The sequence below is a fragment of the Euleptes europaea genome, chromosome 5, assembly GCF_029931775.1.
Source record: "Euleptes europaea isolate rEulEur1 chromosome 5, rEulEur1.hap1, whole genome shotgun sequence".
NCBI lineage: Eukaryota > Metazoa > Chordata > Lepidosauria > Squamata > Sphaerodactylidae > Euleptes > Euleptes europaea.
Window position 1 is genome coordinate 34,123,625 of NC_079316.1, and position 20,458 is coordinate 34,144,082.

Below are 20,458 nucleotides of genomic sequence, written 5' to 3' on the forward strand. Positions count from 1 at the left end.
AGCAGATAGGTAACTTTAATATTTCTATAGCGAGATCAACCAACTATACCAGAGCCCATTAACTGTGACCTTAAGAATAAAGACAGACAAGGGATTTCTGAATTAAGAGAGTTTATGTTGTTTCATGCATTCAGTGGTGCAACACAAACATACACAGAATCTTAAGAATTCAAAAGGTAGTAGAATACAGACTGATGCCCATTTGGCAGGGATCGTTGGTGGGGTAATATTTACCGTTCTTGAAGAGGAGATGTCCAAGTTCCAGTAGACTAAGATAGCAGAAAATAAGAGCAAAGGTGGGGGCAGGGGGTTACCCTAGACTCGGCCAGCAAGGCGGGAGGGAGCGTGGTCAAGCTGCGGAAAACCCAGACCAACAGAGTAACGGCGTAGAAGCCAGAAAAGACCTAAGGTAACATTATGGGCTGGGGGCACCCCAGATATACTGTTTTTCTGGGGGCGGGGAAAGGGGATTTACCCCTCCTAGGTTCCCAGGTGACAAAAGGTGACAAAAGGATTAATCTTTGGCTGCCGGGGTGGGGTAGTGAGAATTTGGAAATCTATTCTGGTTCCAATGGCTTTTGCAACCCGGGAGGAACCGGGAGATCTCTGCTGAAGTGATTAACATTCTTAATCAAAAGGCGTGATCGCTGCTAACGTCTGGGGATCGCTGCTGCATAGCTGGAAAGATGACTCATCGCTGATATCAGGATCGCTGCTGATTGCCCATTAAGCTGCTGATGTTGAAGTGGGAGAGGGGGGTGTTGGCACTGACTACATGACTGTCTGCTTTCCACAACATGGCTGCGGCTGGAACAGAGTTTGCACAGGAACATGGAGTCCCTCAGGTTCACTGGAGGTTGCCCTTGCTTCTGCTTCCTAGCTGCCGGCTGCATGGAGCACACAGGAGCGGCCGTGTCAGTTTCAACGGAGCATGCTGAGGCTGTCCCGGTAGTGTTTGGGGAGGGGGCGCGGCTGGAACAGTAGTCGTGTGCCTGCATATCAGGTTGCCATGTCCAGTCTGGGAGTTTAGGCGGCCCGTATGCTTACACAAGCCTTAGTTTCTATCAGTGAAAGGCCCAGGGGATAATGATAACGTTAACAGATGGAAGTATGGGAAAGAATCAGGGCAAGTAGAAAGAAGGAAAAGCTGAAGGGGAAGGAGTAGGGTTTCCAGGTCCCTCTTCGCCACCAGCAGGAGATATTTAGGGTGGAGCCTGAGTAGGGGGGTTGGGGAGGGGGGACTTCAATGCCATAGGGTCCAGTTGCCAAAGCGGCCATTTTCTCCAGGTGAACTGATCTATATCAGCTGGAGATCAGTTGTAATAGCAGGAAATCTCCAGCTAGTACCTTGAGGTTGGCAACCCTAGGGAGGAAATAGGTGGGTGGGAGAGAAGAAATGGGCAGAAAGAGCCAGGAGAAGAGGAGGGAAAACTGAAGACTTAGAGGAAGCAGATAAAGGTAGATTGGTTGGTGGGTGTGAGGAAGGAACACAATGAAGCAAGAAAAGGGAACAGAGTATGGTGGCTTCCAAGGGGACAGAAATAGGAAATTATGTGAGAATGATGCAGGGCAAAAATGAGATGCTCACCATGAGTCCCCTGCTAGTGTACTTATTTATTTCTGAGTGGGCAAAAATTGACCGTATCATAATGACTGCAATTCCTCTGAATGCCCAGCCTTTGTAGAGTATGCCTGCTCCCTCTCTATGTTTGAGCACTGCTTTCATTCTAACAATATCAGGCCTAGTCTTCCTGATACTACTTGCCATGTTCCTGGTTGGTGATGTGATGTCTTGCATGAGTACTTGCATGAGTTTTTATCTTTGGAAATGTTAACCTGTGCTGCACAATGTAAAGGATTATTAAAAAAAAAAAAAAAAAAACCTCTCACTGTGATGTGTTCCCCCTCCTCTCTCTCACAGCTCTTGAGGTTTCTTATCCCATAAATCATTGGTAGCTTTCTGCAGGAAGCTGTGGAGGCCATTATTTTAAAGGACACACAGATGCTCAGACAGTCTCTTTCAGAGGGTTTTGAATCTGAACTCTATGGCCCACAGATACTAAAGGCTTTTGCCCTGAGAAAAATATAGAAGTTTTAAATACTATAGGCCAAAAAAGATCACATGAATTCTTCAAGTGAATTACTGAGGTGGCAAGCTAACAACTCAACACACCAAATGCATATGGGAACTTTCCTAAATGAATAAGTATGTCGTATCAAAACAAAAAAATCTCTGTGGTGGTGTCTATAAGACTATATATAAGATAGGTCAGCGCTTCCAACGTGAAACTGTGAATGAACTTTAAGGAAGTTGACTTCAATAAACTGAAAGTCTGCTTATGTTTTAGTATCAGGCCACTTGTCATCGTTAGTTTTACACAATGAAGCTAAATCATTCTAATAGCCTTCCACCATTGCTATCCACTTTCAGAGCAACAGATGTTAAAATAAGTTATGCTATTGCAGTATCCACTCAGTGCATTAACCACCACCTTCTAGCAGCATTGTATGAATTTCCCAGGAATACCAACTTCTGAGGTGTAAGATCACACTCTTGATATTAGTTTCCTCCGGCTAGGTGCCCCACAGAAGCTGAAACTGGTCATCTCATTATACAAAAAGGCACTGAGCATGTTTTCTTTTGGTTAATCACATCAAGAGGAACATAATGCATTTACAACAGCCTGGGCTTCCTTCCAAAGTTTTGCTGTTTATATTCAAGGAAAATAAAGCAACAGACACCTAAAGTGATTCAGAGAGCAAATATCATACAGCTCGGGAAGAATCATTGACATAATTCACTGGCGGGATTAGTTATTCTTAAACCAAGAATTAACTACCCCCATCTGTAGGAAATTGTTAAAATACATCTGGGCACCATTTTCTGGTTTTTGTGCGGATCTTTTGTAAAGTCAGTTCTCATTTTCCCTGGCTACCAAAGCTCATTAGTAGTCAAAGAGAGATGCCAAGAAAAGAGCCTCATTCCTGGCTATATTTCCCCCTTTATTCTGTAAAAAAACAACAACAACAGCAAGAAAAAACAGCATTAATCTCTGTAGAGTTCATAAAAGTAGCAATTAGGACAATTACGCAGGGTTTTCCTCCCCCCACCCCCACCCCACTGCATGCAAAAATTACTCTTCATGTAGTGTAATGGTGTTTCTGTCTCTTTGCATTAGCTGAGAGTGCATTTTTAATCATATTTTGGATTGGTCTCCTTTTTATTAATAACATTTCAAGGTTGCGTACAAAAAAACATTTGATTTACAGAATCCCTTCCAGCAGCGGGAGGGCTCTGCTGAGTCTCAGTCTTATAAAGCTTTGAGATGCCTTATTCTTTCCAGTGCTTTGTTACTTGACTGTTGCTGCAAAGACCTTCCTAAAAGGAAATTGCTTTTGTTTGTTTCATGCCTAATCATTTTGCAGTCTCTTAAGCTTCCTAATGCAAAAAACTTGGGGGTGGGGGAGAAACAGCATACACCATTACTGCTCCTTTTCTCCCCCCAAGCTGGACGCTCTTCATTAACACTTGCAGTAAGTATAGCAGTCCCATTGGGTGATACAAAATCACTAGCAGCAATGGAGGAAATCTGTACAGTCTCAGAAGTCTTAGGGTGTTTTGTTTTTCAAAGCACTGTGTTAGAGCAGATTAGGAAATCAGCACATCGCAGCCCTTGCACAAGCATTGTGTAGACATGCCCAGAGTGTTGGGAAGATAAGCAAGCAATAACTATTCCATAAAACAGAGCTAAGGACAGGAGGGAGAACAACTGAGAGGTTGCAGGCAGAAGAGGATTTTAATATGTATGCAAGTAAACACTAGGGATAATTCTGTTGAAATGAAATACGCTTACTGATTAAAATAGATGTTTGCCCTCCAAACATCACTTGTGTTTAAAGGCCACTTTTTAATAAATGTGCACATTCTGCGTAGAGCCTGACACTACCATTTGCTCTGCAAAGACAGCAGAGCATACAATTGCATGCTAACTGCTTCTGGGGCATGGCTGCAGAGTACCTATGCTGCGCAAGAAGAATGCACACGACTCTCAGGAAACGGATATAGTTGTTCAGCTCAGCCTCCCTAGCCTCACATTGGATATCAATGTAGATGTTAAAGCATGAATCTCTCCTTGTGCCACAACAGTTAACAGTCAGTGGGTGACCCACGTTGACCTGGAACTTTGGTGGGGGGACATTTCAGCCTCAATGTGGAGTTAAAAATAAGTTACAAAGAACATCAGAAGAAGCCTGCTGGATCAGACCAGTGGTCCATCTACTCCAGTATCTTGTTTCATATGATGTACAACTAGTTTCCCTGGAGGGAATTATAAAGGCCAAGGTTATAAAGGCCAAGGGCTCCCCCCATGTTGTTCTTAACACTGGTACTCAGAGGTTTACTGCCTGTAACCATGGAGGTTCCCTTCAGTCACTATAGCTAGTAACCACTGAGGGACCTGTCCTCCATGAATGTGTCTAATCCCCTTTTAAAGCTATCTATACTCATGGCCATTACTGTGTCCTCTGGTAAAGGCAAATATATTGATTGTTGATTGTTTGTTCTCAGTTTGCAATAGAGGGCACATTTTGGCTAAAATATCAATGAAAGGTGATTAAAAAAAAATAACATGACCTGTATTCAAGCCTAAATAGATCAAGGTTGATTCCATCCTCTTCAGCAAAGTTGTATCATATAGCATAGTTACACACAGCTCTAAAAGTACATTTAACATTTCCAAACTCTCTAATGTGACGGTAAAACCTACAAGAGCAAAAATTCATTCTAGATTTTAAAATAAATTCCTTCTGCTTTCTAAACTACACTAGTATCATTCACACATGAGAGGTTTGGTGAAATGACTCCTCTGTCTACAGGTGGTGTTGGTGGAAAGTGCGGGCAGGTTGCAGCTGACTTAGGGTGACCCCTGTTGGGGTTTTCAGCAAGAGACGTTCAGAGGTGGTTTGCCATTGCCTGCCTCTGTGTCGCAACCCTAGATTTCCTTGGTGATCTCCCATCCAAATACTAACAAGAGCTGCCCCTCCTTAGCTTCCAAGATCTGATGAGATTGTGCTAGCCTGGGCCATCCAGGTCAGGTAACTGAACAATTCACCGCTTTGAGGAAAAATTACTTTTCACTCTGCTGATGCTCAGAGGTTAGCATAGGACTCTCCCCATAGGACAAGGGCTGTCTAACTAGTTTTGCAAGCTACTTTTCAATTGGAGATCCTGCCAGATTGGCAGAAAATGTGTTGATTTGTTAATAACTTGCTTGAATGAGACAAAAGATCTTCTCTAGTATATCCATTCACAATACACAACAAAAGGCACTGTAACCTCCTGAGAAATTATGCCTGGTATGGTTTGAATAAGAATAAAAGAATGAGGGATTCCTTTGCTCGGAGAATAGCAGAACATTTTTAAGAAGGAGAAATTATACCATAAGGAGCTGTAAGAAGTAATCTAGAGGCTTGAGACTACACAATTTATAACCATGAGGTAATCAGAAAATATTTTTGTAACTTGATGGTTAAACATCTAGCCTTATTTACATCAGGGGGCATATTAGATTTAGGGTCGGAAAGAAAATGTTTATTTCCTACTTTTATTTCTTCCTTTGCTCTATTGCTGTAAATAAACATTTAATTTGCTCAATTATGTCCCTTTTTGGAATCAGTTACTTTTATATGCCAAATAAAAGCTAAATTGTTTTTCAGCAATCTTCACGGATTTCTGCATTTAGGTAACTCCATTAACCCCACTAACCCATATTAACAAGGAAATGAAGGGACAGTTTACAAACCCCTTCGTGGATCTGCGATTTCCAATATATAGGCTTCAATGCCCATTGTATTTAGATGGGACAGACCAGGGTCAAGACTGTAGACACTATTTTGGATGTAGTATTTTCCTCTAATTACCTTTAAAAGACTGTTTAGTTGATAGGTAAGCCAAATAATCTTTAAAAATAAGAACAGAACATATAGATACATGTGAAAGCTGTATTTAGTTCTTGCCAAAGAAGCCAAAGATACCCTGTTCTTTCCCCAGGAGTATCTGTCCTAAAAACTCTATAATCAGGGTTGGCATTCTAGTTGATTGACCAGTCAAATACGCCCAGCAGTCAGTTGATTGCCTATTATTCGACCAGAAGTCAAATATCCCTTGAAGTGAACTACTTTCTAGGTAGCAGCTTATTGTTTTATTACATTACAGTGTCACTTGTCACAGGTTGTCACAGGTTGCAGCCAAACTTCAGCTGCTGCTATAACTGCAGGCGTGTTCATCCAGACCTGTTTTTGTTGTTGTTAAATATTACTTTCTGTGTTTTTATGTAATTTTTGAAAGGTTCTTGACTGTAGGCTGACTCTGGCGTTCCAACAGAAAACCTAAAAAGAGCTATTTAATGGATTGTTCACATGTATTTTAAAAAAAACATAGCTAACGTTGTTAAAAATGATCCTTCATCTGTGAGGACTGTTTGATGGTGGAATGCGCTGCCTCGGAGGGTGGTGGAGTCCCCGTCTTTGGAGGTCTTTAAGCAGAGGCTGGATGGCCATCTGTCGAGAGTGCTTTGATTGTGGGATCCTGCATGGCAGGGGGTTGGACTGGATGGCCCTTGTGGTCTCTTCCAACCTTGTGTGAACTTGTAAAATGTAAAAGCAGCACAGCTTTACAGGCTACTTTGTTGTATAAAAACATCACTCATGTTCTTTTCTTCCCTATCTACTTCATGCCTCCTTTACCTTGTGTGACGTTTATGTGCCTATTTCATAGAGGAGGTCAGAAAGCTATGCAGAAATAGAAAAAAAGAGGAATCCTAGTTTGGTATTCTGCTATATCTTTTAATGCTATTCAATGGGCTGAAAGGTTGTCACTGAGAAGGACTTTATTTTCTTTTGCCCTAATTCACACTTGGAGCTGAGGGGGAGGGGTCCAATCAATCACTCAGATATGGCTTTAGTATAATTTTAAGTTTTGATTTTACGCTAAGGATATAACCACATAACATCTGAGAGTCTCTTTGTCAGACCATTTTTAAGTTAGAACGCAATAAATAGTTGGGCACATATTACTTTGGTATCCCACCTTTCTCTGCTAAGTTCAGAGAGACATTCAGCTGTCCTGAGTCCAATCTGATGGAACTCTCTTAGAAGAAGAGAGAAAGTCTCCCACAGATCTAAGTACATGCTAGGGCCAGGAGGACTTGGCAGTTCTTCCTGGAGAATTGAGCATGGTAGCCTACCTTTCAACCCTGCAACGGAGATACACTCCTTGGCCCATGCAAGGGGTTCTCTCATAGTTTAGCATCCCTGCAGAATTGTCTTTTAGGTCTACACCTAAGATGTTTTACATTTACACCTACAAATGTAAATATGGCAAATATGTATTTGCTTACAAGTTATCATGCCAAGACATCATGTCACTCCCTGTGAGTCAAATGTGTGCCCTCGGCATGGCGTTGTGGTTAGAGTGTTAGTCTACGATCTGGAAGACCCAGGTTCAAATTCCTACTCTTCTATGGAAGCTCACTGGGTAACCTTGGGCCAGTCACACACACTCAGTCTAACCTACAGGGTTATTGTGAGAATAAAATGGAAGAGGTGAGAATCATGTAAGCTCCTTTGGGTCCCCAATGGGGAGAAAGGTCAGGTATAATTTTTTTTTTTTGCCGTCAAGTCACAGCTGACTTATGACAACCCTGTGGGGTTTTTAAGGCAAGAGACTAACAGAGGTGGTTTGTCATTACCTGCCTCTGCGTCATGACCCTGTGTCATGACCCTGGTCAGGGCTGAGAGTGTGTGACTGTCCCAAGGTCACCAAGCAAGCTTCCATGGTGCGAGAGGGGAATTGAACCTGGGTTTCCCAGATCCTCATCCAACACCTTAACCACTACCATATTGGCTCTCCAAGAGTAAATAAATCAATAAAAATATCTGAGGTTGGCTCTCCATAATGTGTGAAAGAGCCCATAGTGGAGATAGTAGAGATATGATAATGGTTGTGTTGTTGTTTAGCTGAAGTCTTCCTTTTTGATGCTCTCAAATTGTTACTATAAACCACACAATAATGTGGATGATGATTTGCATGCTGGAATGGTGAATTATGCATGCATCCCTTCACTTCACTTCCATAACCACAGTTCTATTAAAGACAACACTTAACATTGTTATAAGATAACACAAAGGAGAGCGAGCTCTTAAATTGAAGACACAAAGCTCTCAAAGCTATATTAAGCAGGGTTAGTACTTCATGATTTATCTTAATTTTTCTCAGCGAGTCCATTTCCCTATGTTTTCATCCACTTCCTTTCCTGAACTTGTTTCATATATTCAATGAAGCTGGCTCGCTGAAAGGTGATGATGGACGTGAAAATAAAATAGCAGATCAGTTTACAGGACTAAGTTCTCCACGGTATTTATATTCGCCTAATATAATACATCAGAGCACAGACATTATTATCAGCACAACAGATGATGAAAGTTAACAATATAGAAAGAAAATAGGAATATACACAACAGTTTGCCAAGAATACAGATAAAAATTTCTGCCAGAGACCAAAAGTAATGTCCAAATTGTGCATTATTTCTCCTCAAGGTTGTGGAGTTTTTGTTACTAATTGCAGTTCTAATAATTTATTTTAGATGATGAATCTTTTAGATTTTGTTTATGCTTCTAGTATTTTACAGTTAATAATGCTGTAGTGGTTATGGTATGTTGGTTATGGTTAACCACAAAATACACATTTACCTATGCACAAAACATTCAAGAACTATTTAATGGCTGACTTTGAAAACTAAGTTATAAATTATGAAAACCAAAACACTGTTCTGTGTTCAGGGACTGTGATGGCTTTAATTTCACCAGAATGAGATATGGTTTTCCTAAGGATTCTGCCTGGATTCTTCAAGTAGTTATGAATATATTTATTAGACAATGGTGTTAGAAGAATTAGAATAATGTCTAAAGTCTTGGACTCTATGGCATTGAAGTCCCTCCCCTCTCCAAACCCCACCCTCTTTAGACTCTGCCCCAGAAACCTCCCGCCGGTTGTGAAGATGGACCTGGCAACACTAAGAGTAGGGTTTCCACGTCTCCCCTGGCCACCAGCGGGGGATGGGAAGTAGTGTTGCAAGATCCAGTTTGGGAAAGTCCTGGATATTTAGGGATGGAGCTTGTGGAGGACCTCAGTGGGGTACACAGTCATGGAATCCACCCTGCAAAGCATCTATTTTCTCCAGGGAAACTGATTTCTGTAGTCTGGAGATGAACTGTAATTCCAGGGGATCCCCAGGTCCCACCTGGAGTCTGGAATCCAGCCTTTCCAAATCACACCAAGTTAGAAGTGAGGAATCAATTGATGACAAGGAAATGTGTGGAGAGGAATCTAATGCACAGCATGAATACTGACTGAAATATTCATCATCTAAATCCATGCTCCCATCAGTCCCAGTTTATCATGGGCCGTATCTATTTTGGGTATCTGATCCAAGTAAAAAGTCAACATTCTTTATTAAAGCTGCAAAAAAAGACTCCAGCTTGAAAATGAACTAGAATTCATGAAGCACTTTGCTACTATCTCTCAAGGACTTAAAAAGGACATGAGATCCCTCAACCATTTCAGGTGGTAACAAATTTACTAAAACTAGGGAAGCTACATTATCACAATTTACCACTATTTTGAATGGTCTGTGTACTTTCCTTGATAATACCTGAATCTTACATAATAATGTCATAGACTGTACTTCCAGGATTGGATCCTAGATACTATATTCTGCAAATATTGGAGGAGAAATGAATACAAAAATGTATTTTGGATCTGGGATCCCTCAGATAACACTCTTACCTTTGTAAGGACAGGATCCCTGTCTTATCTACAGGCCAAACTAAACGTGATGACATCCTCACAAGGATGCCACCGCCATTTTAAAAACAGTTCAAAATGCCACAAGGCTCTGATCCTGATTGGGCCCTTAGCACAACACCCGTGTCCTCCCCTCATGCTTTTTCTAGTGCTGAAACAGCCACAGGGGAAATAAGTCTCTCTCTCCCTCCCCGAGCGGTTTCAGGACTTGAAAAGGCATGGGGTGTGTGTGCTGCACAGCTGGCCCAATCAGCATTGGGCCCTCACAGAATTTTAAAATATCTTTAAAATGGCGGCGGCTGTCATGTTATTGTGCCCTGTCTGTCTGTCTGTCTGTCTGTCTGTCTGTCTATCTATCTATCTATCTATCTATCTATCTATCTATCATACAAGTGTCCTGAATGGCCTCTGTGAAATGACGGTATGGGACTAAAGATAGAAGGTAACAGTTCAAACTAGAGAACTATTGATTAAAGGTTCATGCACAACATGCAGACCACATTTAGGATAATTTCTTACTAATAAAACTCTTGTAGAAAATGAACTGCGATTCCTGTCAGGTTGGCAGTCTCATGTTGCAGCATTCAGGGTTTCTGCAGGGAATGAAAATAAAGAAAACCCTTTGTACCTTCTGTCAGTCTTGCTTCAGCCAACTGAAAATAACATATGTAGGCTGGGGTCCAACTTTATGAGAAACCTTTTGTGTAGCAAACATATTGGATCAAAGGGATGCAGATAAGTGGAACAATGAATTCTCAAGCACATGAGGTTTCCCTGCTAGAGACTGCCTCTAAGATTTAGCATATCAAAGAATTGCCAGAGACAGTTTATCTAGAGAGTCTTTGAAGAAAGGTTTGGACATAAGGTTCATTCTTGGGAAAGTCTTGGATTATCCAGCATGGAAATTTTTCCTCAAGATTTATTTCTGGAAGAAACATATGCAACAAACAGAAAAGCTTAGCTGAAGTTGTTCCAGCAGAAACAGACAGACATACAGATGACAGCAGGTTAAACTACACATAACTGTTTTTTAAGAGCTGGCTCCAGGTTTCCTGCACCAAACTTATGTTCCCTGCAGCCATACAGCAGCTGCGGGAAATGGCTTCTTTAAAAAAGAGAGAGCCCAAACAGGCTCAGAACAGTGTCGCCCCCACCAGTCCCCCAGCCCCCCTCTACACCAGCAGATTTAAGCAGCCAGAAAGGCCAAGGGTCACACAAGCAAGTGATAGTTCTCAAACTACCAAGAATTCTGTTCACATCCTCAGGCTGGACAAGATGGAAGGTATCCCACACAACTGGAAAAATCTGTACCCTGGGACTAACAATCCTGAGAGTGAGAGCCAGCATGGTATGATGGTTAAGAGCGGTGGACTCTAATCTGGAGAACCGGGTTTGATTCCCCACTCCTCCACATGAGCAACGGACTCTAATCTGGTGAACCAGGTTGGTTTCCCCACTCCTACACATGAAGCCTGCTGGGTGACCTTGGACTAGTCACAGTTCTCTGAATTCTCTCAGCCCACCTTCCTCACAAGGCATCTGTTGTGGGGAGAGGAAGGGAAGCCGGTTTGATCCTCCTTAAAAGGTAGAGAAAGTCAGCATATAAAAACCAACTCTTCTTCTTCTTCTTCCTAAAATACAGTTAAACCTTGAGCATATTTTGTGTTTTGATTTTATATTATTTTATGTTTTAAAATATTGTATGCTATTTTGAATGTTAGAAACATGACCTGTAAACCTTTAAAATAAATACTGGATGTAGATACGGATTGGATATAGATATAGATCTCTCTCTGTCTCTTTGTGTCTCTCTGTGTGAGTGGAAGTGCAACACAAGGCTGCTGCTTTCCGTGGCATCCCCCTGTTTCTTCCAACATGCAATTCTTTCTGCTGAATTCTGTGAGGACAACTGTCAAAGGCTACCTTGTGCAAACATTGTAGACATGGCTTCCTGCTTTTTTCCACTTGCTTTTGAGCAAACATGTTAAAACTGAACTGTGAGCGCAGGCTCTGAGGCAGCACCCACTGTTAACTCACTTTTTAAAAGTTTGCAGTCCAAGTTGATCTTATGCTAACCAAGGACTTCAAAAGCATCCGGACGGAAAAAGAACACAACCAAAAATCCAAAGGTCAAGCAGACACATATCAGTCATGTGAATTGGTCCTCATCAGAGCTTCCTACTCTTGTGAATAACCCCTAATTCTGTAGCTACTGCTATCTTCAAAACCTTGATTCAGTCCTTCAAAGCAATACAAATGTAGGGTTTTTTAATACAAGGTCTCTGGCTTCAGAGCCTTTGGGATATTCTATTCTCACCTTTTAAAGCTTTTCTTAGCAAGTATGACAGATAGAAATGTGACCTTTTTGAAGGGTGTACCTTTCGCACAAAGGGTGTACATGCAAAGCAAGGGCCAAATGTTATTCATCTCTAGGCTCCACTATAATGGTCTGGGGGTGGGGGAGAATTTTTGCTGCTTCTACATCTCCTTATATTAAATTGTGCTTTAGCTTAGAGATGCTGAAAGCTAAGCTCCAGCTTTCTATGGCCTGCTTGCCTCCTGTGGAGCACTCTAGCTTCAACTCGTGCCTTGATGCTTGGATCCTGCGCTGTTTGTTGATGCTTGAACTTTGCCACCAACTTTCCTGATCAGGATAGGATAGCGATATGATATTTAATAATAGTTCAGATTGTCTAACCTTTTTTTAAGGGTTGCAGAGGCATCACTTTGCTGACATTATCCCACATCTCGGTGAAGAGACCAAAGGTCATCCTTCACCAGGGGTTGAGCTAAGCTGCAATGTAGCTTTCTAGACCGCTTAATTCTCCTTACACCAGGCTGTGACCCATCTGAGGGATCTTGGGCAGTCTGGATCCATCCTCTTTGTGCAACTCTGTCTCACTTTGATTGCTGTTTTATTAAGTACATTTTGTCCTGCCATTTCTCCAAGGAACTAAGGTCGGCATACATCAGTCTCCCATCCTCCATTTTACCCTTACAACAACCCTGTATGGGAAGTGAAGCTGAGAGAGAGTGAGTGGATCAAAGTCACTCAGCAAGCTACCATGGCAGAGTGGGGATTTGAACCTGGTTCTCCCAGATCCTAGTTCAACTCTTTAAACACTACAGGGCACTTTCACACATGCTGAAGAATGCACTTTCAATCCACTTTCAATCCACTTTAACTATCGGTTGCAAGTGGATTTTGCCATTTCACACAGTAAAATCCAGCTTCAAAGTGGATTGAAAGTGTATTATTCGGCATGTGTGAAAGTTCCCTGCACCCAGCATGCTGTCGTTTTAACTGCTACATCAGGCTTAAGCATGTATAATAGTGATGTTGACAGTGAAGAGATATCTTCAAACATCAGATCAGTCTCACCTAAAGGAATTATACTATAAACTATAAATTTTCAATTCACTAGTGCACTGTGTGTGATATTCTTTGAAGACAAAATCATCAGCACCCATTTTGGCCTTGCCAGCTGCATTTATTCAGAGCTGATAGCAGAAGCAACCTAGTCCTCCTTTTGTCACACTATATTGAATGCTTTCCAATTATTGACACCCAGGGGTGTGTACAGATACTTAGTTCTATGTGGTGTAGTGGTTAAAGTGCTGAACTAGTCTCTGGAAGGCCAAGGTTCAAATCTCTACTCTACCACAGAAGCTTGCTGGGTGATGTTGGACCAGTCACTCTCTCTCAGCCTCACTTACCTTACAGGGTTGTTGTAAGGATAAAATGGAGGAGAAGAAAATGATGTGAGCCACTGTGGATCCCCACTGGGAAGAAAGGCAGAATATAAACAAAGTAAATACATAGATAAAATTGTCACAGCACCACCAGTGCCATCAGCCCTGTGCCCATGTTCTCCTTTGCAAAGCACTTGCCACAGTGGGGAACAGATTGTCTAGTAAAGACAAGACTGGCATTTCTGTTTGGCAGGGTATGGTGGCTCTCCCTCAGGTGCCATAAAGGAGTAGCAAATTGTCAATCAATTAGTTTATTATCATATTTTTATCTCAATGGGGGGTGTCATTTGGATTTTCTGCCTCAGGCACCAAAATGACTTGTTCCGTCTCTCAAAGCTTCAAAATACTCAAATAATAAGGGAATGCTTCCCAGAGGCAAGCACTTTCAGAATCATAAAATTGCTTGTTTATTCTGTAAAGCATCTTGACAGCACTGTAGTCAAAGCAGGTAAATACCAAAGCCTAAACAGCCCGTGGCTACTTTTTTCCTAGTTTCATTGATATCCGTTTAATCAGAAAATACCCTCTGAAACAACTGAATTTGAGATATAGGTACTCTGGTAGCACATTTCTTATAAATGTCACATCTTAGTATTTTGGTAATTTTATTTTCAATTCACACAATTATCTATGATATCTTAGTGAGAAATAGTTGCTGTACAGAAATCCAGTGATTCTGCAATCACCGTTTACTTCTCTCCCTTTCTTTAATAGGGTTGGTGTTGATCCAGATGAGGATCTGAAGACAGAAATTGCTGGTCAGGCAAGTTACAATTTAAAGATAAATGTCTGGAAAAGATTGATGTTCAGTTCAAGGGACTTTCAAAATCTAGAGAATAGATCCTAGGAACCCTTGGGGAAATGTCCAGCACTGCTTAGAAAACTAGAAACTAACATTTACATTTATGAGGATAATGTTGAACAATAGTGGACTTGATGTTTTGACTTGCCTGTCATTTTTCATTTGAGCTTTTTTTTAAAAAAAAGAATTTCAGTAGATAACTAAATTTGTGGGACTAAATCAAGGGAATATGTATCATTCAAATTCTGAACTTTGGGGAGTAATGTTAGGTCAGGATGTGTATTAGCTAATATAATACAATTGAAGTAAGACTGCTTCTGAAGATTGTATGCTGCAGAGGATGTCAAACAAACTGGCCAGCTGTCAGCCAGGATTGGATGTACCTGGAGACTGGTCCCATCTATACCAGAGGGCTTGCTAGTCCTTAGCGGTTTATATGCATTCAGACATTTTAAATCACATTATGCATAAGTTTTTTAAATTTTCTTATCTTCACTATTCACTTAATACATCTGATCAAGTAGACCTAGAGAATCTTATGCCACAACATTTTTTTAACCTACAAACCAAACTCACCATGGACATAGTGCCCCATAGGTCTGGAGGTATCTTTAGAACTCTGTGGAATCTTTTTACCTTTTCTTTTTAATGTTGATGAATGAAAGCATGCTCAGGTAATATGCCAAGTCATTGTGGGCCATGGTAGAACTGCGTATGCCTCTTATATCCTCAACCAGTCCACCTCAACCAGTCCTCTCCCATTATACAATGTAACATTAGTAACTTGCTTTGTACCGGGATGGGGGAGGCTGGATAGGGATATGGATGGTACACATAGATTTCCTATTCCTCATGACAGTCCACTGTGCCACTGCAATATGTGCTGTGTATAAAAAGAAGGAACAAATGAGGTTGTTCCATGCTTCTAGCTTTAAGTTTTTGCCAGATACTCTGTTATTTCCACAGTGGGGATGGTTCTTAGGGGATGACTCATTATTTTCAATTTGGAGGAAAGGATGTTGATGAAACAGAGTTATTTGAAATGGGAGCTATGGACTCAGTTTTGTTGCCAGAGACCTGCAACAATCATCCGGCCTAATCACGTTACATTACCTTTATCAAAGCACTCACCATTTTCCAGATCATGTCCGATCTGTCACTTCTTGGTGCATTTATTACTTGCCTTGCTCATATATTTCCACTCATTCGTGGAGAGTCTTTGGTAATTGAACATTGCGAGGCCATCAACAGTATTCAGAAACAATAGAGTGCAGCTAACTCCTCTGTGTTTTCAACTTGTTTAGAATACAGACAATGCTGCCCTTGATGCACACCAGCGAAGGAGAGGTTATCATTAAGCTTGGTTGCAAGGGGTATTAGAAACAACTCAGTGCTTTCTTCTAGCATCCTTGAGAATTTTTTTAATGAGTTATTTCTCACACAAACAAACAACAAAAACAAAATGTGTTCTGTAACAGTTTTTGTTCAGCTGGCTGCTGTGTTCGTAAGCCACTTAGGTACATCTCCTCAGAGAGATTTACAATACATACTTTGAGCAGGTGTTTTGAAAGGCCTATCACCAGGTCTCCAGAGAGAGTTGGCTAATATAATGAACAAAATTGGAAATTTTAAACTCTTTTGTTTTATATTAAATAGGGAATAACTAGCTTGAATTTAAAGCTCACATTGCCTTCCTTCCTACCTCTGTAACCTATAAGCCCCACCATCAAACACAAACTTAGGCTTAATTAGGCCCATTGAAACCACTGGCACTAAGCATGCTGCAGTCCTAGAGTCATCTACTTGTGTCCAAGCGCCACTGAAATCAGTGGGACTTCCTTCATAACATTACGCATAACATTAAGTTGCACCACTGAACTGTATCGTGCTCATCCACACCATTCTCCAGAGCACCTCACACTGAAGGAAAGGATTCCATGGCATATTTGAATCCAAATCCTGCCACTAGATTTATTGCTTTTCATCCATTTCTAAGAATAACAGCTGGATCATGTTCAGTAATACTTTGATTGCCTGTGACATTTTTATTGCTTCCCAGGACCCCAAACTTTTTACCTGCATCATAAGCCTTTCCTCACTCCATGGCGCTACATTTTGAAAACCATCCTTCCACCAACCATATATTCAATACCCGTTTTTCCTTGGAGTAATTTTCTCTGTCACCCCAGGGAGTGTGTTGACAGTGACAGAAGTCTGGCAAGTTTTGTGCGCTTGACTCTTTTATTTTGTTGTTTTCAATGAGCCTTGGAAAACCAAGGAAACTTTGATAAAAGGCAAGGTTTAAAAGATATAAAATGGCTCATGTTCAAGTCAGATATGAGCAAATATGCCTTTGGTTTCCTAGGCCTTTGCACACTTCAGTTTTCATTATCTATCTTGTTTATTTTTTCAGTTTTCGCTAAGGTACCAGCCATTGGCTGACAACCAGAGGGATGGAGATTGGGGGGGGGGTGACACTGTGCTGACAACAAGGCTGCCTTCACACATTAGATAATGCCCTTTCTATACACTTTAGCAATCATTTGCAAGTGGATTCTCCTGTTTCACATAGGAAAATCCAGTTGCAAACTATCACTAAATTACATTGAAAGTAACCCACATCTTCACTTCCAGTGCAAAACCAGAACTGACATCACTGAGTCATACCAATGCAGTGACATCACTTCCAGTTTTGTGCCAGAAACGACCACATGACAGCTTTTCCCTCCAATTTTTCCCTCCAATTTTCCCCCACTGCCCAGCCAAACAGCTGCAGGGTCAGCAGGTGGAAGATGGGAAGTCTACAACACAGCCACAGAGTTCAGTTTCACTAACAACACTTACAATATGATTTAAGAAACCAAATCTAAGAAGCATGATAATACAGAAACAGCATATAGAATAAATTAAAGCAAATTCAGAGTGCCTGAATGTTAAAGGCTGCTGCACGGTCACCATGGGGAAGGTTACTGGGGGGTTGTATTTGGTAAAGCCAAACCAAAAAAAGCTGAAAAATACCTCATCCCCCTTCTCCTTCATGGGGAAGGAACATGGGGAATCTTTCCGGTGCTCGGGGAGGGGGCTGTTTTTTAAGGTAGAGACACAAAATTTCCAGCATGGCTGCTGGTGACCCTCCTTACAAGAACCCCCAAGTTTCATAAAGGCTGAGTCAAGGGGTCCAATTTTATGGGGCCCCATTTTCCCTCCATTTGGGGGCCCATACAATTGGACCCTCTGAACCAATCTTTATGAAACTTGGGGGTTTGAAGAGTCATCAGAAGCTATGCTGAAAATTTGGTGCTCTAGCTTTAAAAACAGTCCCGCAGAGCCCCAGAAATATTCCCCATAGGGTATAATGGAACCAATTTGTTTTTCAGATCCCTCCCCCAAAAAAACCCCAGAAAAATACTCCATACTGGTATGGGGATTTGGGAATATTCAGGAATCCTGAAAATGTTTGGGTCCAATATACCCAAATCTGAATTTTTTCAATTATTTTTTGCACACCCCTAAAGGCTACTAAAACTAATGATCCCTATCTGGTCTAGAACAACTACAAGTGTTTACCACATGGCCTTCTCCCATCATGTTGTCAATTTATATCTGACAGCCTCTGAAGGTATGTATTCCCAATTTGATGGGAGCTGGTCAGGTAGCAAGCACTTGCAATGCAAACAATATGTTCGTAGTGCAGATTGCTTCTTGTGGGGAAACTGGTTTGGGTGTAATGACTGGAACCTGTGTTTTTGAAGTTCAGAGCAAACATAGTCTGCTCATCTGTGCAAGGGCCACCTCTCCATATACTTTGATCATGTGGATTTGTTACATCAGGAAAAAAGAAGAGGCCGTTTTTCCACTGTGGAAAAACCCAGGCTCAGTCAGGATTTGGAGAAATGACTCATCAATCATTTCTGTGGGGCTGTTACGCTAAAAAGGCTATAAAATCGACAACTTTCAGCTTGGTGGTAGAGATAGAAGCAGAAGAAATTCTCTCAGGACCAGTTCTTCCTATTGTCCTATGGATACTGTAGTACAAAATATAAATACCTTCCATCAAGTAAACTGGAGGCATGTCCTTTTAAAATACTCATTATTTTTAGGTAGGAAAGAATTAGCTAATGGCCCAGGCTAGCCTGATCTTGTCAGATCTCAGAAGCTAAGCTGGGTCATCCCTGGTTAGTAATTGGATGGGAGACCACCAAGGAATGCCAGGGTTCTTGTGGGTTATCCGGGCTGTGTAACCATGGTCTTGGTATTTTCTTTCCTGATGTTTCGCCAGCAGCTGTGGCAGGCATCTTCAGAGGAGTAACACTGAAGGACAGCGTCTCTCAGTGTCAAGTGTGTAGGAAGAGTAATATATAGTCAGAAAGGGGTTGGGTTGAGCTGAATCATTGTCCTGCAAAAAGTATCAAAGGTAATGTGCTAATCATTGTCCTGTAAGTATCAAGATAATGTGCTAATGAGGGTGTGGTATGTTAATATGGAACCATTGTATCCTGAAGTGATCTGTTAATGTGTGGAATCCAAAGCTAATCTGCATGGCTATTGTTGACTGTAGTCTTTGTTAGTCTGGAGGTTTTCAGGACAGGAAGCCAAGCCTTATTCATTCTTAAACTCTCTTCTGTTAAAGTTGTGCTGATGTTTATGAATTTCAATGGCTTCTCTGAAGATGCCTGCCACAGCTGCTGGCGAAACGTCAGGAAAGAAAATACCAAGACCACGGTTACACAACCCGGATAACCCACAAGAACCAATGAACTCTGACCGTGAAAGCCTTCGACAATGCCAGGGTTGTTGTGCAGGGAAGGCTCTGGCAAACCACCTCTGTTAGTCTCTTATCTTGAAAACCCTATGGGGTAGCCATAATTCAACTGCAGTTTGACAGCACTTCGCACACACGAGAATTAGTCATTGGCTTCATAATATTTAAAGGGACCTCCACAGAATTTTGCACATTCCATGGGAGTATATTTTGCACACAGTTGTTTATATCCAAACAGAAATGTAAAATGAGAATGCATCTTTAGTTGGAACATTTGCATTCCTAAACTACTACTGCATACGTGTTAACATATCTGTCATACCTATAGACACATCTCCATAAGATATGCTACATAAGGTTCCTCCACAGTCCGCTTGTAAAACAGCAGCCAATATTTGAAGTGAATGAATAAAATATCAGAAACTAACTCTATTTCCCCATGCTGATTTCCCATATTGGGCTTCAGTAGGAAAGAATCAAGACACAATTATTGAAGTATTATGATCCCAATAGGAATCGCCCTCTTTGTAAAGCACAAACAATCATAAATAAAATTAATAAACAAATACCTTCTAATCTTGACAGGAGTAAACTGAGAGTAATCCCACTACAGCATTTTAGAAGAAATATCATTTTTTTATTGATCACAAACTATAATGTTCCTTGGTTGGTAATAACATTAGAATCATTAATAAAATAAACGCTCCATTATTGTACTCAAATACCAGGGCAGCAAGGGAAAATATGGTGCATGAATCAATGCCTTCTAGAACAGATTTGTACATGAAGTTTAAAATCCTATATTAATTAGGAGTGAAGCACAAAAAAACCATTTGAATGCTGTCAGCTAGTAACACATGGTGCAGCTATGCCAGTCATTGCTATGTCAGAGCTAATGTCAGTATAATTTGCAGTTCAATGCTGAAGAGAGTTACATCTTTCTAAACCCACTTTCCTCAATGCAACTCTGCATTCAGTGCAACTTTGCTTAGGATTGCAGTGAAACAGCTCATTCCTGAGCCTGGGGCCGAATGGGCTTAGAAGGTGGAGAGGGGCTTGCGCCGGCATCCATACCACATGCATCATGCAAACTGGAATGGACCCTGGCATAGTGCCTCTTGCATCAGCCCCCTAGGACTGCCATGGTAGCACGACCCTGGGATGCCGCCTCAGCATTCCCGGGGCATTTTGGGGTGTTCCCTGGGTGTTCTGGGGCAGAGCTGCTGGTAGGCAGTTTCCTAACCCCTTCCAGGCCAGGAACGCCCCCTCCGCCACAGT

The 20,458-nt window shown here is 41.4% G+C and overlaps 1 protein-coding gene across 1 annotated transcript in view; it reads left to right on the top strand.

Annotated features, from left to right (window-relative positions):
- Positions 1–20,458, top strand: part of SLC9A9 (solute carrier family 9 member A9) — a 349,626-nt gene that overhangs the window by 241,772 nt on the left and 87,396 nt on the right. Inside the window, exons 13-14 of the mRNA XM_056849656.1 lie at positions 14,331–14,370; positions 15,990–16,001. Of these exons, the coding sequence (XP_056705634.1) occupies positions 14,331–14,370; positions 15,990–16,001 (52 nt within the window). The remainder of the gene's footprint in view (positions 1–14,330; positions 14,371–15,989; positions 16,002–20,458) is intronic.